General features: G+C 66.0%; 2 protein-coding genes across 4 annotated transcripts; both read right to left on the bottom strand.

The window, feature by feature from the left end:
* Positions 1–280: 280 nt before the first annotated feature.
* On the bottom strand, positions 281–7911 carry LOC148056622 (uncharacterized). Of its 2 annotated transcripts, XM_087748403.1 has the most exons (6): positions 5350–7911; positions 5098–5226; positions 4151–4963; positions 2805–3947; positions 1991–2447; positions 281–1773 (listed from the first exon to the last, which is right to left on the bottom strand). In XM_087748403.1, exons 1-6 carry the CDS (start codon positions 5452–5454, stop codon positions 1652–1654), a joined length of 2769 nt encoding a protein of 922 aa, XP_087604529.1. In that variant the 5' UTR covers positions 5455–7911; the 3' UTR covers positions 281–1651. The 2 variants fall into 2 exon arrangements, with proteins under 2 accessions (XP_087604529.1, XP_087604528.1); XM_087748402.1 differs by having other exon boundaries at positions 5098–7911.
* A 450-nt stretch (positions 7912–8361) lies between these two features.
* LOC148056623 (uncharacterized) lies at positions 8362–15992 on the bottom strand. 2 transcript variants are annotated; one of them, XM_087748237.1, is made up of 6 exons: positions 13431–15992; positions 13179–13307; positions 12232–13044; positions 10886–12028; positions 10072–10528; positions 8362–9854 (listed from the first exon to the last, which is right to left on the bottom strand). In XM_087748237.1, the coding sequence occupies exons 1-6, from the start codon at positions 13533–13535 to the stop codon at positions 9733–9735; spliced, it is 2769 nt and encodes a 922-aa protein (XP_087604363.1). In that variant the 5' UTR covers positions 13536–15992; the 3' UTR covers positions 8362–9732. The 2 variants fall into 2 exon arrangements, with proteins under 2 accessions (XP_087604363.1, XP_087604362.1); XM_087748236.1 differs by having other exon boundaries at positions 13179–15992.
* Between the last annotated feature and the right edge of the window lie 129 nt (positions 15993–16121).

A 16121-nucleotide genomic window follows, 5' to 3' on the forward strand; every position in this document is an offset into this window, starting at 1 on the left:
AAACATGCCTTGGAAGGGTCCATTTTAAAGCTGTTTCCCCCACTCCCCAGCCCAGGTGCCCTCCAAGGGTGCAGGGATGGCTCAGCCTTGGTACCTGAACCCCAAAACAGCTCCCAGAGCGTCAGCCCTGGTGCGGGAGGCAGGGAAGGGGCGTGCGGGAGCAAGGGCCGGGGCTGGGGCACGGGCACGATGGGGAGGGGCGTGCGTGTCTGCGTGCTTGCGGGCAGCGGGGGATGTCAGTGGTACGAAAGACAGACAGACACGCACAAAACTTTTGCAAAGCAGCTATAATTCTATGGCGTCATCATCCATCCGCTTCTTTCTTGATCCAGGCACCCCGGTCCTGCCGCAGTTACTGATGCCAGCGCAGGGGAGGGTCCGGCAGAGCGGCTGGCAGGGCTGGGGTGCCGGCGTCAGCTGGGCAGGCCACCGTCTCCTTTATTCTTCACAGGTGGCTTTCAGCTTCCAAGAAACAAAAGTCCTTAACTTCAGGGTGGGGCTGTCCTCGGCTCCCCTGGGACCCCACCACGGCTGCGCCCGGCTCAGTGCTGGTGCCCGCACACCCGCCTGCAGGGAATGCTGGTGGGAGACGCCGCGCCACAGCAGAGCCAGCAAGCTTTCCGAGAGCCCCGCGGGACCCCGCTGGGCTGGTACCTGAGCCTACTCCAGTCTGATGGAGAAGAGCTGCTGGTCCAGGGATACAAAACCAGAGATTAAGGTCTCTGCAATGAAAGCCTTGCCTGGGCCTGTCTTCAGAACGAGGGCCATAAGGCAGGCGATTGCTTTTGACCCATCGTTGACATGGCTGTAAAAGACGAGAGCGAGGGCAGCAGGAATGCCCTGACGCCGGGACTGGAGGGAAGCCGTGACCGCGCACCGACCAGGGAGGGACTCACCAACAGGGTACCGTGCTGCACTCGCTGCCCTTGATGGTGGAGCACCAGGGCAGTGTAGGAGGGTCTTAAAAACGGAGGGGCACACGGCTCATGTACGTGCTGCTACACCACCCCCGGATATGGGGAGGTCCCTGGTGAGACCAAGGTGACGCAGGGCCGTGCAAGTATTGGGTAAATCAGACTAAATTTCCGCTAAATCTGAAATGTTCAAAAAGTCCCTGACTAAAATTGGCGACGGGCAGGTGGGACGGAAGCTTGAAGGGATCAAGGCAGACTGCCGGCTTGCTGCCGGCACCAGCCCAGGGCTCTCCCTAACCAATGCTGGGCACCCCGAGGACAGAGATGGCAGAAGAACACAGGCGCCGTGGAGTGAGGGCAGCGGAGGCCCCAGCTGGTTGGGAGCCGGAGCGCCGCAGGCACGGGCAGAGGCCGAGGGCGCAGGCTCTCCTCGACCGGGAGAAGGGGGAGCACTGGGGCTCGCCAGCTCTGCCTGCCGCCATGGGCCTTGCCTGCACCCATCTTTCTCCTGAGATGCACCAGGCGCAGACGAGCGCTGGGGGAAAATTGTGGTCTCCGAAGACATCCACGGCCGACGGGAGGCTGGCAGCACGATGTCCTTAGGGCAGCTGAATGCCTGGGGCCCCGTCCACACACCCATCCCTCGCGTGCCTCCCTGTGCCGCTCCCTCTGGACACTGCGCAGGCTCAGGGCCAGCCGCCATCTCTGGGGACCCGCCTGGCGCTGGCAGAGGGGCTCTACTGCTCTTGCTGTCCTGCGATGCAGGTACAGCGGACAGCCCTGCGCAGAGCCCGGAGGGCCCTCCTGAAGAGGGAGAGCCGCTGCCGTCGAGCCGGGGTGTGCGGGAGGGCGGTGATGCCTGTGGGAGAAAAGGAGGGCTGTAGGCGAGGGGCTGGGTGGGCGACGGGCAAGCTCCTGGCTGCCCCCCGCCACCAAGGGCTTTCGTCAGGGAGGGGTGGCTGGGGCACGGCCAGCCCCCATGCGCGCAGTGCTGCCAGCCTGGCCTGGGTGCTGCTGTCTGGGACGGCCGAGACAGGCCTGCCCTCCCTCACGCGGTGCTCAGCTTGGGGACATACCTGGGTCATCCTCGGGCACGTCTCTGCCGCCGGAGAAGCACTGTGCATCCCCTCTGTGCTTGGACGCCGCCTGCACGGGGAGAGCAGGAGCACAGACCTGCTCGCCGAAGACAGGAGAAGGTGGTGGTCCCTTTGCCTCCCTTTGTGCCGCGGGAGGGAGGGGTGCGCGGTGCTCCTCTTCTTCAGGAGCTCCGGCCAGGGCAGAAGCTGCCGGCTTGGCTTCCATGGGACCCGCCGGGGCAGGAGACGTGCTCTGCCAGTCGCCGGCTGCCTCTCCCGCCGCCTCTGTGCCCATGCTGCTGGGCCAGCCAGGCCCCTCCCGGGGACCAGCGTGGCGATCCTGGAAGAGCTCCAGCACCAAGATGCTGTTGGCGGTGATGTCTTCCCCTTGGGACGGCTCCATGTCGCTCTTGTCTTCCCACTCCTCCTCCTCCTCAGCCAAGGCCCCTGGCTCCTCCTATAAATACATTAACAACCAAAGGAGAGCTAAGGAGAGGCTCCCGTCCTTTCTTGGATGCAGGGGGAATGTAGTGGCAAAGGATGAGAAGGCTGAGGTGCTTCATGCTGCCTTTGCCTCAGTCTTTCATAGTCAGAGCAGTTGTTCTCGGGGTATCCAGCCCCCTGAGCTGGAGGACAGGGACAGGGAGCAGAATGAAGCCCCCATAATCCAAGGGGAAATGGTCAGCGACCTGCTACACTGCTTAGACACCCACGAGTCTGTGGGGCCGGATGGGATCCACCCCAGGGCATGGAGGGAGCTGGCAGAAGTGCTCAGCAAGCCACTTTCAACCCTTTCTCGGCAGTCCTGGCTCACCTGGTGCAAAGGGTCCCAAGCCAAGGGCAAAGCCGCTATGTCTCCTTCGTCGTCCGCCGCTGGGGCGAGGCGGGGTGTGCCAGCGTCAGCCGGAGGGTTTTGAGGCAGCGAAGACGCCCCTTCATCCTCGTGCGCTGCCGGGGATCCAATGGCTGTGCTGGCCTCTCCTCGATGGTCTCCAGACATGGGAGAAGCCATCTTTTCTCCATCCTCACGTGCCGCTGGGACGAGAGGGGCTGTGCTGGCCTCTCCCTGAGGCTCTCCAGCCGAGGCAGACTCGGTGACCTGAGGTGCTGTAGGTGTTGTTGCTGCCATCTCCGCATCCGTGCTGTGTGCCAGGTCCCACCGTTCCTCCGGCTGCTGGCCAGGTCCCTGGATCGCAGCCGCAGCCTCGCCCGGGACCTCGCTCCCGACGCACTGGGCTGTGTCCTGCAGAGCGGCGGCGCAGGCTGTGGGGCTGCGTGGGGCAGGCGCCTGGCTCTCTGCCTGTGCTGCTGTAGCCTGCTCACCAAAGACAGGAGAAGCTGGTGCCTTTGTCTCCTCTTGTGCTGCAGGAGCGAGAGGTGCGCGGTGCTCCTCTTCGTCAGGAGCTCCGGCCAGGGCAGAAGCTGCCGGCTTGGCGTCCATGGGACCCGCCGGGGCAGGAGATGCGCTCTGCCAGTCGCCGGCTGCCTCTCCCATGCTGCTGGGCCAGCCAGGCCCCTCCTGGGGACCAGCGCCGGGGTCCTGGAAGAGCTCTGGCACCAAGGGGTTGGACCAGATGTTGCGGGTGACCGTTTCTTCCCTTTGGCCCCAGAAGTGCTCCGGCACCAAGAGGCTGTCCCAGGTGTCGTGGGTGATGGTGTCTTCCCTTTGGACCTGGAAGAGCTCCGAGTGCAAAAGGCTGGCCCAGGTGTTGTAGGTGGTGATGTCTTCCCCTTGGGACAGCTCTATGTCGCTGTCGTCTTCCCACTCATCCTCCTCAGCCAAGGTCCCTGGCCTGAACTCTGGCACTTGCGGCACTGCCCCCCGTGCTGCCCCTGCCCACTGCGCGCTGGGGGCAGGGGCTTCCAGCCACTCCAGCACATCCCGCTTTCTTGTGGCGTCCTTCGGGAGCTCCGTGTGTGTCAGCTCTGGCTGCCATGGGCTGTAGAATGAGTTCACCTTGCAGATCAGAAAGGAGAGAGGGGGATTTGTAAAGGTAGCCTGGCTCCCACCAGCAAACGCCTGCCGGGGACCTGCCAGCAGTGGCTGCTGGGATGGGGATGCGGGAGAGGATGGGGCTGCGTCCGTGCGGCGCAGCATCTGGCCCCCGGCAGAGGGAGGCTCATCCCCCTGTCCCGTCCCATGCCGTCCTTGGTACTCACCTGCCTGCGTCTGGGATCGGGCTGCCCCAACCACATCGGGGAGAAAGGCTGCTCCTCGTCCTCCTGCTGCCGGAGCTCGCGCTCCTCCAGGCCGCCCTGCTGCTGCTGCAGGACGGCTTTCCTGAGCTGGGCCAGGTTGTGCCTGGTGCGGGCCAGGAAGCTCCTCTCCAGCTCCTGGAGCTGCATCTCAACAGACAGGGCGGCCAGATGCTCTGCAACAGCGTCCTGGTGCACCTGCAACGGCTGGCCATTGAGGTAGCACTCGCTGCACGCCGCCGGCATTGCTGGGTCGTGCTCTGCCACTTGTCCCCAGTGCCCCGGCCCCGCATCCCAACGCAGGGAAGCTGGCGCAGGGGCCCTGCCGGCAGCACCGGTGCCCCCGCATGCCCAGGGACGAGGTGCGGGCTGAGCTGCGGAGGCCTTGCTGCCATCGGCCACCCAGCCCTCGTCTGTTCTTGCCGTCGTGACCGCAGCCCTGCCGTGTGGCCAGTCCTGCCGTGCCAGCCGCGCGGCTGTGCCCCGGTCACTGCAGGTGCCCGCAGCAGACGGGACGAGCTGTGGGCGGGCGCTGGCTGCGGCGCTGAGGGCCGTTTCCCTGCCCCTGGCAGAAGTTGCAGAGGGTGCTGCAGGCAGAGGGGGCAGCTTGCAGCAGGTGCTGGCAGCTGCTGGTGGCGAAGCTGCGGGTGCGTGCCCGGGTGCCGCTGCCTGCCTGGGGAGAGGCGACAAGCCTGGCAGACAGACCGTCTCCTCCTGCGTCACCCTGTTGCAGGGCAGTGCCACCCTGCGCGCCAGGCCCTCCGTCTGCGAGAGAAGCTGAGGAGAGAGGCTGCGTCAGCATGGCCCTTGCCCCCCGCGCCCCGGCTGGAAGAGCTCCCGCGGCCGGGCTCCCCTGCCAGCCCCCAGGGCAGCGGGAAGACCTTCGGCCCCGTCTCCCTGGGGCTCCCTACCTGTGCGTGGCGGCTCCCAGCGGCCTGCGAGCTCCCTGGGCAGGGGAGCTGTGGCAGCCTGTCCCCACAGAAGGACGAGGCCTGGCTCTGGCTGCCCTGCAGCACTGCCTGTGGGTGCCTGCGGCCCACCTGCGGGCAGGAGGAGGAGGAGGCATGGGATGGAGGCGGCTGCCTTGGCACAGCGGCCCCCACAGTGCCGGCAAGCCCGGCCCCGTCCCACTGCCGGCCTCTCCCTCCTGCCCCGTCCCTCACCTGGCGCCTCTTGCGCAGGCTCGGCAGCCCCTTGGCGGGCTGGGAGTGGGCGTTTGCCTCCTCGTCCATGGGCATCTCTGGCGTCCTCTGCGGCAGACCTGCCATGGGCACCCAGGGGAGATGCTGCCTCCTGAGGGAGGTGCTCTCCTGGGAGTGGGCACCTCAGGGCTCTCCTTCCTTTAATACCCCCACGGTCACTGCGGGGACCCCCGTCACAATGGCGTCTGGGCACGACGAGGCCCCCCATCACAAAGCCCTGGCGGTCGCTCTGGAAACGCCCACGCCCAGGATCGGCTGTGCCGGGCACGGCGCAGCCCCTGCTCTCCCCTCACACCGGCTGGGGCCAGCCCGAGCCAGCACCTCCCACACAGCCCCGGTGCCGGCGGCCTCTGCGGAGGAATGGGGGGCCAGGGACCCCAGAAGTCCAGCGAAGGCAAGCGCCAAGCACCGGCCCAGGCATGGGCTGAGGCCCCGCAGGAGACGGGGCCGGGGCTGGGCAGCTGGAGAGCAGCAGCGGCTGCGGGAAAGGCCCTGGAGGCCAAGGTGGGCAGGGGTGGGCAGCGTGCCCGGGCAGCACGGGCAGTCTCACAGCCCACCCCCCTGTGCAGAGTTGCGGCCTGTTCCTGCATCCCTTTTAGCCGGCACGCACAGCCGAGAGCTCAGCGTCAACAGAAAGCACCCAAATTCCCACACGGTGGCTGGAGAGCTGGTAACACGCTGCTGCCATCATCGCCAGTGACTGGTCCTCCCCCCCGCTCCACCCTGGGCTCGCAAACCTGCATTAGTGCACCTCCTCCATCGCTCCCACAGTTTAGTCCCTTATCTCCTGCCTTAGCAGCTCCAAGTCTCTCTCCTCATTCTTCCCATCCCTTCTGTACCCCAGCTGCAAGGGAAGTGCTGCAAGAAAAGAGGCAGCTCCGCAGGCCTCGCCGCTGTCGATACTGTCCTGCTTTGAGTGCTTTAAATAGACGCGACCTGCAAGGCAGCGATCAAAAACCCAGGCGCGTCCCTGAGCCTAGATCCTGTACGTGTGGTCTGTCCAGACCCTGCGGAGGAGGACCGCGTGGAGGATAGTGCCTGGACCTCACCGGCAGCGCTGCGTCGAGGGGAGGGCCAGCGTGCTGGCAGTCAGTGAGGTGGGCAGCGTGCCTGTGGACCCCTCTGTCCCTAACCCGCCATCCTCTTGCTGTCCTCGCAGGCCCTGCAACTGGTTCCTCTTCTCCGACGTCCTCAAGCGGCTGAAGCTGTCCTCCCGCATATTCCAGGCCCGCTTCCCGCACTTCGAGATCGCCACGCTGCCCAAGGCGGAGTTCCAGCGCCAGGTCTCTCTCAGCCAGGTGCTGGCGCAGGAGGAGGTGCAGGAGAGCCCCGAGCCGGCGCAGGGCGCGGCAGAGACAGTGGAGCTGGTGCACTACGAGCCCGAGCTGCTGCAGCTGCTGGGCTCGGCGGTGGAGTACGAGGCCTGGAGCAGCTGACGGGGACAGATCGCTCCCTGCACCACGAGGCAATAATAACGACCAACGGGAAGCAGCCCTCTCAGCGCCAGCAGCAGGGACCCGAGTCTTTGGCCAGCCAGTCCTCGTCTCCTCGGGGTCTCCTCCAGCTGGGGAGAGAGGACCCTTGCCTCCAAGGACTTCCCAGGGTCCCTTTGCGACGAGCAGCGGCGGTTGCAGCCGTCAGCCCCATCCAGCTACGGCGGGCGATGCGGCCGCTGTGAGCCGGAGCTCGTGGGGCAGCGGCAGCTCCGGCTCTGCCGAAGTGAGGGGTGGTGGGTGCCGCTGCCCCTCCCCGCCCGACCCCATGGAACTGCGCCTTTCTGTCTGCCCTCCCCCTCCCAACGTCTTCCATAGTATTTATTTAATTAGTATTTAATTTGTAATATTTCCTTTGTTTTTGCTGAGTCTGTATCACTGTGATGGTGAGCTCCGGGCTAGGGGATGAGGCAGCAGGCCCGGAGGGCCCGTGGCCCTCGAGGGCCGGGCTCTCGCACCCCGGCTGAGAGCCTGGGGACGGTCCCTTCCCTTAGCTTTGGAGCCGGCTTCTGCTGAAGGCGCTCACCCGCCAGCCGAGAGCCAGCCCCGCTGCTCCATCCTCTCACCAGGCTCCTTCCTCCATCTCATTCGTGCTGCTGCTCCCGCTCCCCGGCGGCTGTCGCGTGGGCAGGCGCAGCCTGCGGCCCCCAGGCGCACCCCGCGCTTCCCGGCAGCTCGTCCCCGCACCCCGGGGTCTCTCGCCACCGCAGAAGCCCCCTCCTCGCCCTGCGCGGTGTCTGCTCGGCCTCGCCCTGCTCCCCGCGCCCTCCTGTGTCCCCAGGAGCAGCTCTCTGGGAGGGAGCGGGCCCGCTGCCCGGGCGCGGGGCAGGGCTGCTCCGCTCCCGGGAGATGGTACAGTTTTATTGTACAGGTGCTAACAGGACTGAGGATGGGACAATCTTGGTTTTTCTGGCTCTCCCCTGCGCCGCAGCGGGAGCGTTGGGTGGGGATTTTTGTTGGTTCGTTTTTTTCTTTGTGTTGTGTTTCTTCCCAGCCAGGGCAGGTGTCACCCCTTCCCCTTGGGCTCCCGGCCGCCAGCCCAAGCTGTGCCCAAATGCCACCGCCGATGGCCGGTGAGCTGTGTCCAGCCCTGGTGCCCGTCAGCCCTGGGGCAGCCGTTCCCTGTCTGGCTTCACCCCCACGGGAGCAGAGGGGACTGGTGGGGCACTGCTGGGATTGTAGTTGTTACTTTTTCCCTTGAAACATGCCTTGGAAGGGTCCATTTTAAAGCTGTTTCCCCCACTCCCCAGCCCAGGTGCCCTCCAAGGGTGCAGGGATGGCTCAGCCTTGGTACCTGAACCCCAAAACAGCTCCCAGAGCGTCAGCCCTGGTGCGGGAGGCAGGGAAGGGGCGTGCGGGAGCAAGGGCCGGGGCTGGGGCACGGGCACGATGGGGAGGGGCGTGCGTGTCTGCGTGCTTGTGGGCAGCGGGGGATGTCAGTGGTACGAAAGACAGACAGACACGCACAAAACTTTTGCAAAGCAGCTATAATTCTATGGCGTCATCATCCATCCGCTTCTTTCTTGATCCAGGCACCCCGGTCCTGCCGCAGTTACTGATGCCAGCGCAGGGGAGGGTCCGGCAGAGCGGCTGGCAGGGCTGGGGTGCCGGCGTCAGCTGGGCAGGCCACCGTCTCCTTTATTCTTCACAGGTGGCTTTCAGCTTCCAAGAAACAAAAGTCCTTAACTTCAGGGTGGGGCTGTCCTCGGCTCCCCTGGGACCCCACCACGGCTGCGCCCGGCTCAGTGCTGGTGCCCGCACACCCGCCTGCAGGGAATGCTGGTGGGAGACGCCGCGCCACAGCAGAGCCAGCAAGCTTTCCGAGAGCCCCGCGGGACCCCGCTGGGCTGGTACCTGAGCCTACTCCAGTCTGATGGAGAAGAGCTGCTGGTCCAGGGATACAAAACCAGAGATTAAGGTCTCTGCAATGAAAGCCTTGCCTGGGCCTGTCTTCAGAACGAGGGCCATAAGGCAGGCGATTGCTTTTGACCCATCGTTGACATGGCTGTAAAAGACGAGAGCGAGGGCAGCAGGAATGCCCTGACGCCGGGACTGGAGGGAAGCCGTGACCGCGCACCGACCAGGGAGGGACTCACCAACAGGGTACCGTGCTGCACTCGCTGCCCTTGATGGTGGAGCACCAGGGCAGTGTAGGAGGGTCTTAAAAACGGAGGGGCACACGGCTCATGTACGTGCTGCTACACCACCCCCGGATATGGGGAGGTCCCTGGTGAGACCAAGGTGACGCAGGGCCGTGCAAGTATTGGGTAAATCAGACTAAATTTCCGCTAAATCTGAAATGTTCAAAAAGTCCCTGACTAAAATTGGCGACGGGCAGGTGGGACGGAAGCTTGAAGGGATCAAGGCAGACTGCCGGCTTGCTGCCGGCACCAGCCCAGGGCTCTCCCTAACCAATGCTGGGCACCCCGAGGACAGAGATGGCAGAAGAACACAGGCGCCGTGGAGTGAGGGCAGCGGAGGCCCCAGCTGGTTGGGAGCCGGAGCGCCGCAGGCACGGGCAGAGGCCGAGGGCGCAGGCTCTCCTCGACCGGGAGAAGGGGGAGCACTGGGGCTCGCCAGCTCTGCCTGCCGCCATGGGCCTTGCCTGCACCCATCTTTCTCCTGAGATGCACCAGGCGCAGACGAGCGCTGGGGGAAAATTGTGGTCTCCGAAGACATCCACGGCCGACGGGAGGCTGGCAGCACGATGTCCTTAGGGCAGCTGAATGCCTGGGGCCCCGTCCACACACCCATCCCTCGCGTGCCTCCCTGTGCCGCTCCCTCTGGACACTGCGCAGGCTCAGGGCCAGCCGCCATCTCTGGGGACCCGCCTGGCGCTGGCAGAGGGGCTCTACTGCTCTTGCTGTCCTGCGATGCAGGTACAGCGGACAGCCCTGCGCAGAGCCCGGAGGGCCCTCCTGAAGAGGGAGAGCCGCTGCCGTCGAGCCGGGGTGTGCGGGAGGGCGGTGATGCCTGTGGGAGAAAAGGAGGGCTGTAGGCGAGGGGCTGGGTGGGCGACGGGCAAGCTCCTGGCTGCCCCCCGCCACCAAGGGCTTTCGTCAGGGAGGGGTGGCTGGGGCACGGCCAGCCCCCATGCGCGCAGTGCTGCCAGCCTGGCCTGGGTGCTGCTGTCTGGGACGGCCGAGACAGGCCTGCCCTCCCTCACGCGGTGCTCAGCTTGGGGACATACCTGGGTCATCCTCGGGCACGTCTCTGCCGCCGGAGAAGCACTGTGCATCCCCTCTGTGCTTGGACGCCGCCTGCACGGGGAGAGCAGGAGCACAGACCTGCTCGCCGAAGACAGGAGAAGGTGGTGGTCCCTTTGCCTCCCTTTGTGCCGCGGGAGGGAGGGGTGCGCGGTGCTCCTCTTCTTCAGGAGCTCCGGCCAGGGCAGAAGCTGCCGGCTTGGCTTCCATGGGACCCGCCGGGGCAGGAGACGTGCTCTGCCAGTCGCCGGCTGCCTCTCCCGCCGCCTCTGTGCCCATGCTGCTGGGCCAGCCAGGCCCCTCCCGGGGACCAGCGTGGCGATCCTGGAAGAGCTCCAGCACCAAGATGCTGTTGGCGGTGATGTCTTCCCCTTGGGACGGCTCCATGTCGCTCTTGTCTTCCCACTCCTCCTCCTCCTCAGCCAAGGCCCCTGGCTCCTCCTATAAATACATTAACAACCAAAGGAGAGCTAAGGAGAGGCTCCCGTCCTTTCTTGGATGCAGGGGGAATGTAGTGGCAAAGGATGAGAAGGCTGAGGTGCTTCATGCTGCCTTTGCCTCAGTCTTTCATAGTCAGAGCAGTTGTTCTCGGGGTATCCAGCCCCCTGAGCTGGAGGACAGGGACAGGGAGCAGAATGAAGCCCCCATAATCCAAGGGGAAATGGTCAGCGACCTGCTACACTGCTTAGACACCCACGAGTCTGTGGGGCCGGATGGGATCCACCCCAGGGCATGGAGGGAGCTGGCAGAAGTGCTCAGCAAGCCACTTTCAACCCTTTCTCGGCAGTCCTGGCTCACCTGGTGCAAAGGGTCCCAAGCCAAGGGCAAAGCCGCTATGTCTCCTTCGTCGTCCGCCGCTGGGGCGAGGCGGGGTGTGCCAGCGTCAGCCGGAGGGTTTTGAGGCAGCGAAGACGCCCCTTCATCCTCGTGCGCTGCCGGGGATCCAATGGCTGTGCTGGCCTCTCCTCGATGGTCTCCAGACATGGGAGAAGCCATCTTTTCTCCATCCTCACGTGCCGCTGGGACGAGAGGGGCTGTGCTGGCCTCTCCCTGAGGCTCTCCAGCCGAGGCAGACTCGGTGACCTGAGGTGCTGTAGGTGTTGTTGCTGCCATCTCCGCATCCGTGCTGTGTGCCAGGTCCCACCGTTCCTCCGGCTGCTGGCCAGGTCCCTGGATCGCAGCCGCAGCCTCGCCCGGGACCTCGCTCCCGACGCACTGGGCTGTGTCCTGCAGAGCGGCGGCGCAGGCTGTGGGGCTGCGTGGGGCAGGCGCCTGGCTCTCTGCCTGTGCTGCTGTAGCCTGCTCACCAAAGACAGGAGAAGCTGGTGCCTTTGTCTCCTCTTGTGCTGCAGGAGCGAGAGGTGCGCGGTGCTCCTCTTCGTCAGGAGCTCCGGCCAGGGCAGAAGCTGCCGGCTTGGCGTCCATGGGACCCGCCGGGGCAGGAGATGCGCTCTGCCAGTCGCCGGCTGCCTCTCCCATGCTGCTGGGCCAGCCAGGCCCCTCCTGGGGACCAGCGCCGGGGTCCTGGAAGAGCTCTGGCACCAAGGGGTTGGACCAGATGTTGCGGGTGACCGTTTCTTCCCTTTGGCCCCAGAAGTGCTCCGGCACCAAGAGGCTGTCCCAGGTGTCGTGGGTGATGGTGTCTTCCCTTTGGACCTGGAAGAGCTCCGAGTGCAAAAGGCTGGCCCAGGTGTTGTAGGTGGTGATGTCTTCCCCTTGGGACAGCTCTATGTCGCTGTCGTCTTCCCACTCATCCTCCTCAGCCAAGGTCCCTGGCCTGAACTCTGGCACTTGCGGCACTGCCCCCCGTGCTGCCCCTGCCCACTGCGCGCTGGGGGCAGGGGCTTCCAGCCACTCCAGCACATCCCGCTTTCTTGTGGCGTCCTTCGGGAGCTCCGTGTGTGTCAGCTCTGGCTGCCATGGGCTGTAGAATGAGTTCACCTTGCAGATCAGAAAGGAGAGAGGGGGATTTGTAAAGGTAGCCTGGCTCCCACCAGCAAACGCCTGCCGGGGACCTGCCAGCAGTGGCTGCTGGGATGGGGATGCGGGAGAGGATGGGGCTGCGTCCGTGCGGCGCAGCATCTGGCCCCCGGCAGAGGGAGGCTCATCCCCCTGTCCCGTCCCATGCCGTCCTTGGTACTCACCTGCCTGCGTCTGGGATCGGGCTGCCCCAACCACATCGGGGAGAAAGGCTGCTCCTCGTCCTCCTGCTGCCGGAGCTCGCGCTCCTCCAGGCCGCCCTGCTGCTGCTGCAGGACGGCTTTCCTGAGCTGGGCCAGGTTGTGCCTGGTGCGGGCCAGGAAGCTCCTCTCCAGCTCCTGGAGCTGCATCTCAACAGACAGGGCGGCCAGATGCTCTGCAACAGCGTCCTGGTGCACCTGCAACGGCTGGCCATTGAGGTAGCACTCGCTGCACGCCGCCGGCATTGCTGGGTCGTGCTCTGCCACTTGTCCCCAGTGCCCCGGCCCCGCATCCCAACGCAGGGAAGCTGGCGCAGGGGCCCTGCCGGCAGCACCGGTGCCCCCGCATGCCCAGGGACGAGGTGCGGGCTGAGCTGCGGAGGCCTTGCTGCCATCGGCCACCCAGCCCTCGTCTGTTCTTGCCGTCGTGACCGCAGCCCTGCCGTGTGGCCAGTCCTGCCGTGCCAGCCGCGCGGCTGTGCCCCGGTCACTGCAGGTGCCCGCAGCAGACGGGACGAGCTGTGGGCGGGCGCTGGCTGCGGCGCTGAGGGCCGTTTCCCTGCCCCTGGCAGAAGTTGCAGAGGGTGCTGCAGGCAGAGGGGGCAGCTTGCAGCAGGTGCTGGCAGCTGCTGGTGGCGAAGCTGCGGGTGCGTGCCCGGGTGCCGCTGCCTGCCTGGGGAGAGGCGACAAGCCTGGCAGACAGACCGTCTCCTCCTGCGTCACCCTGTTGCAGGGCAGTGCCACCCTGCGCGCCAGGCCCTCCGTCTGCGAGAGAAGCTGAGGAGAGAGGCTGCGTCAGCATGGCCCTTGCCCCCCGCGCCCCGGCTGGAAGAGCTCCCGCGGCCGGGCTCCCCTGCCAGCCCCCAGGGCAGCGGGAAGACCTTCGGCCCCGTCTCCCTGGGGCTCCCTACCTGTGCGTGGCGGCTCCCAGCGGCCTGCGAGCTCCCTGGGCAGGGGAGCTGTGGCAGCCTGTCCCCACAGAAGGACGAGGCCTGGCTCTGGCTGCCCTGCAGCACTGCCTGTGGGTGCCTGCGGCCCACCTGCGGGCAGGAGGAGGAGGAGGCATGGGATGGAGGCGGCTGCCTTGGCACAGCGGCCCCCACAGTGCCGGCAAGCCCGGCCCCGTCCCACTGCCGGCCTCTCCCTCCTGCCCCGTCCCTCACCTGGCGCCTCTTGCGCAGGCTCGGCAGCCCCTTGGCGGGCTGGGAGTGGGCGTTTGCCTCCTCGTCCATGGGCATCTCTGGCGTCCTCTGCGGCAGACCTGCCATGGGCACCCAGGGGAGATGCTGCCTCCTGAGGGAGGTGCTCTCCTGGGAGTGGGCACCTCAGGGCTCTCCTTCCTTTAATACCCCCACGGTCACTGCGGGGACCCCCGTCACAATGGCGTCTGGGCACGACGAGGCCCCCCATCACAAAGCCCTGGCGGTCGCTCTGGAAACGCCCACGCCCAGGATCGGCTGTGCCGGGCACGGCGCAGCCCCTGCTCTCCCCTCACACCGGCTGGGGCCAGCCCGAGCCAGCACCTCCCACACAGCCCCGGTGCCGGCGGCCTCTGCGGAGGAATGGGGGGCCAGGGACCCCAGAAGTCCAGCGAAGGCAAGCGCCAAGCACCGGCCCAGGCATGGGCTGAGGCCCCGCAGGAGACGGGGCCGGGGCTGGGCAGCTGGAGAGCAGCAGCGGCTGCGGGAAAGGCCCTGGAGGCCAAGGTGGGCAGGGGTGGGCAGCGTGCCCGGGCAGCACGGGCAGTCTCACAGCCCACCCCCCTGTGCAGAGTTGCGGCCTGTTCCTGCATCCCTTTTAGCCGGCACGCACAGCCGAGAGCTCAGCGTCAACAGAAAGCACCCAAATTCCCACACGGTGGCTGGAGAGCTGGTAACACGCTGCTGCCATCATCGCCAGTGACTGGTCCTCCCCCCCGCTCCACCCTGGGCTCGCAAACCTGCATTAGTGCACCTCCTCCATCGCTCCCACAGTTTAGTCCCTTATCTCCTGCCTTAGCAGCTCCAAGTCTCTCTCCTCATTCTTCCCATCCCTTCTGTACCCCAGCTGCAAGGGAAGTGCTGCAAGAAAAGAGGCAGCTCCGCAGGCCTCGCCGCTGTCGATACTGTCCTGCTTTGAGTGCTTTAAATAGACGCGACCTGCAAGGCAGCGATCAAAAACCCAGGCGCGTCCCTGAGCCTAGATCCTGTACGTGTGGTCTGTCCAGACCCTGCGGAGGAGGACCGCGTGGAGGATAGTGCCTGGACCTCACCGGCAGCGCTGCGTCGAGGGGAGGGCCAGCGTGCTGGCAGTCAGTGAGGTGGGCAGCGTGCCTGTGGACCCCTCTGTCCCTAACCCGCCATCCTCTTGCTGTCCTCGCAGGCCCTGCAACTGGTTCCTCTTCTCCGACGTCCTCAAGCGGCTGAAGCTGTCCTCCCGCATATTCCAGGCCCGCTTCCCGCACTTCGAGATCGCCACGCTGCCCAAGGCGGAGTTCCAGCGCCAGGTCTCTCTCAGCCAGGTGCTGGCGCAGGAGGAGGTGCAGGAGAGCCCCGAGCCGGCGCAGGGCGCGGCAGAGACAGTGGAGCTGGTGCACTACGAGCCCGAGCTGCTGCAGCTGCTGGGCTCGGCGGTGGAGTACGAGGCCTGGAGCAGCTGACGGGGACAGATCGCTCCCTGCACCACGAGGCAATAATAACGACCAACGGGAAGCAGCCCTCTCAGCGCCAGCAGCAGGGACCCGAGTCTTTGGCCAGCCAGTCCTCGTCTCCTCGGGGTCTCCTCCAGCTGGGGAGAGAGGACCCTTGCCTCCAAGGACTTCCCAGGGTCCCTTTGCGACGAGCAGCGGCGGTTGCAGCCGTCAGCCCCATCCAGCTACGGCGGGCGATGCGGCCGCTGTGAGCCGGAGCTCGTGGGGCAGCGGCAGCTCCGGCTCTGCCGAAGTGAGGGGTGGTGGGTGCCGCTGCCCCTCCCCGCCCGACCCCATGGAACTGCGCCTTTCTGTCTGCCCTCCCCCTCCCAACGTCTTCCATAGTATTTATTTAATTAGTATTTAATTTGTAATATTTCCTTTGTTTTTGCTGAGTCTGTATCACTGTGATGGTGAGCTCCGGGCTAGGGGATGAGGCAGCAGGCCCGGAGGGCCCGTGGCCCTCGAGGGCCGGGCTCTCGCACCCCGGCTGAGAGCCTGGGGACGGTCCCTTCCCTTAGCTTTGGAGCCGGCTTCTGCTGAAGGCGCTCACCCGCCAGCCGAGAGCCAGCCCCGCTGCTCCATCCTCTCACCAGGCTCCTTCCTCCATCTCATTCGTGCTGCTGCTCCCGCTCCCCGGCGGCTGTCGCGTGGGCAGGCGCAGCCTGCGGCCCCCAGGCGCACCCCGCGCTTCCCGGCAGCTCGTCCCCGCACCCCGGGGTCTCTCGCCACCGCAGAAGCCCCCTCCTCGCCCTGCGCGGTGTCTGCTCGGCCTCGCCCTGCTCCCCGCGCCCTCCTGTGTCCCCAGGAGCAGCTCTCTGGGAGGGAGCGGGCCCGCTGCCCGGGCGCGGGGCAGGGCTGCTCCGCTCCCGGGAGATGGTACAGTTTTATTGTACAGGTGCTAACAGGACTGAGGATGGGACAATCTTGGTTTTTCTGGCTCTCCCCTGCGCCGCAGCGGGAGCGTTGGGTGGGGATTTTTGTTGGTTCGTTTTTTTCTTTGTGTTGTGTTTCTTCCCAGCCAGGGCAGGTGTCACCCCTTCCCCTTGGGCTCCCGGCCGCCAGCCCAAGCTGTGCCCAAATGCCACCGCCGATGGCCGGTGAGCTGTGTCCAGCCCTGGTGCCCGTCAGCCCTGGGGCAGCCGTTCCCTGTCTGGCTTCACCCCCACGGGAGCAGAGGGGACTG

Source organism: Nipponia nippon, unplaced genomic scaffold, assembly GCF_047370975.1.
Source record: "Nipponia nippon isolate SJK-2023a ecotype South Korea unplaced genomic scaffold, ASM4737097v1 scaffold_12, whole genome shotgun sequence".
Taxonomy (NCBI): domain Eukaryota; kingdom Metazoa; phylum Chordata; class Aves; order Pelecaniformes; family Threskiornithidae; genus Nipponia; species Nipponia nippon.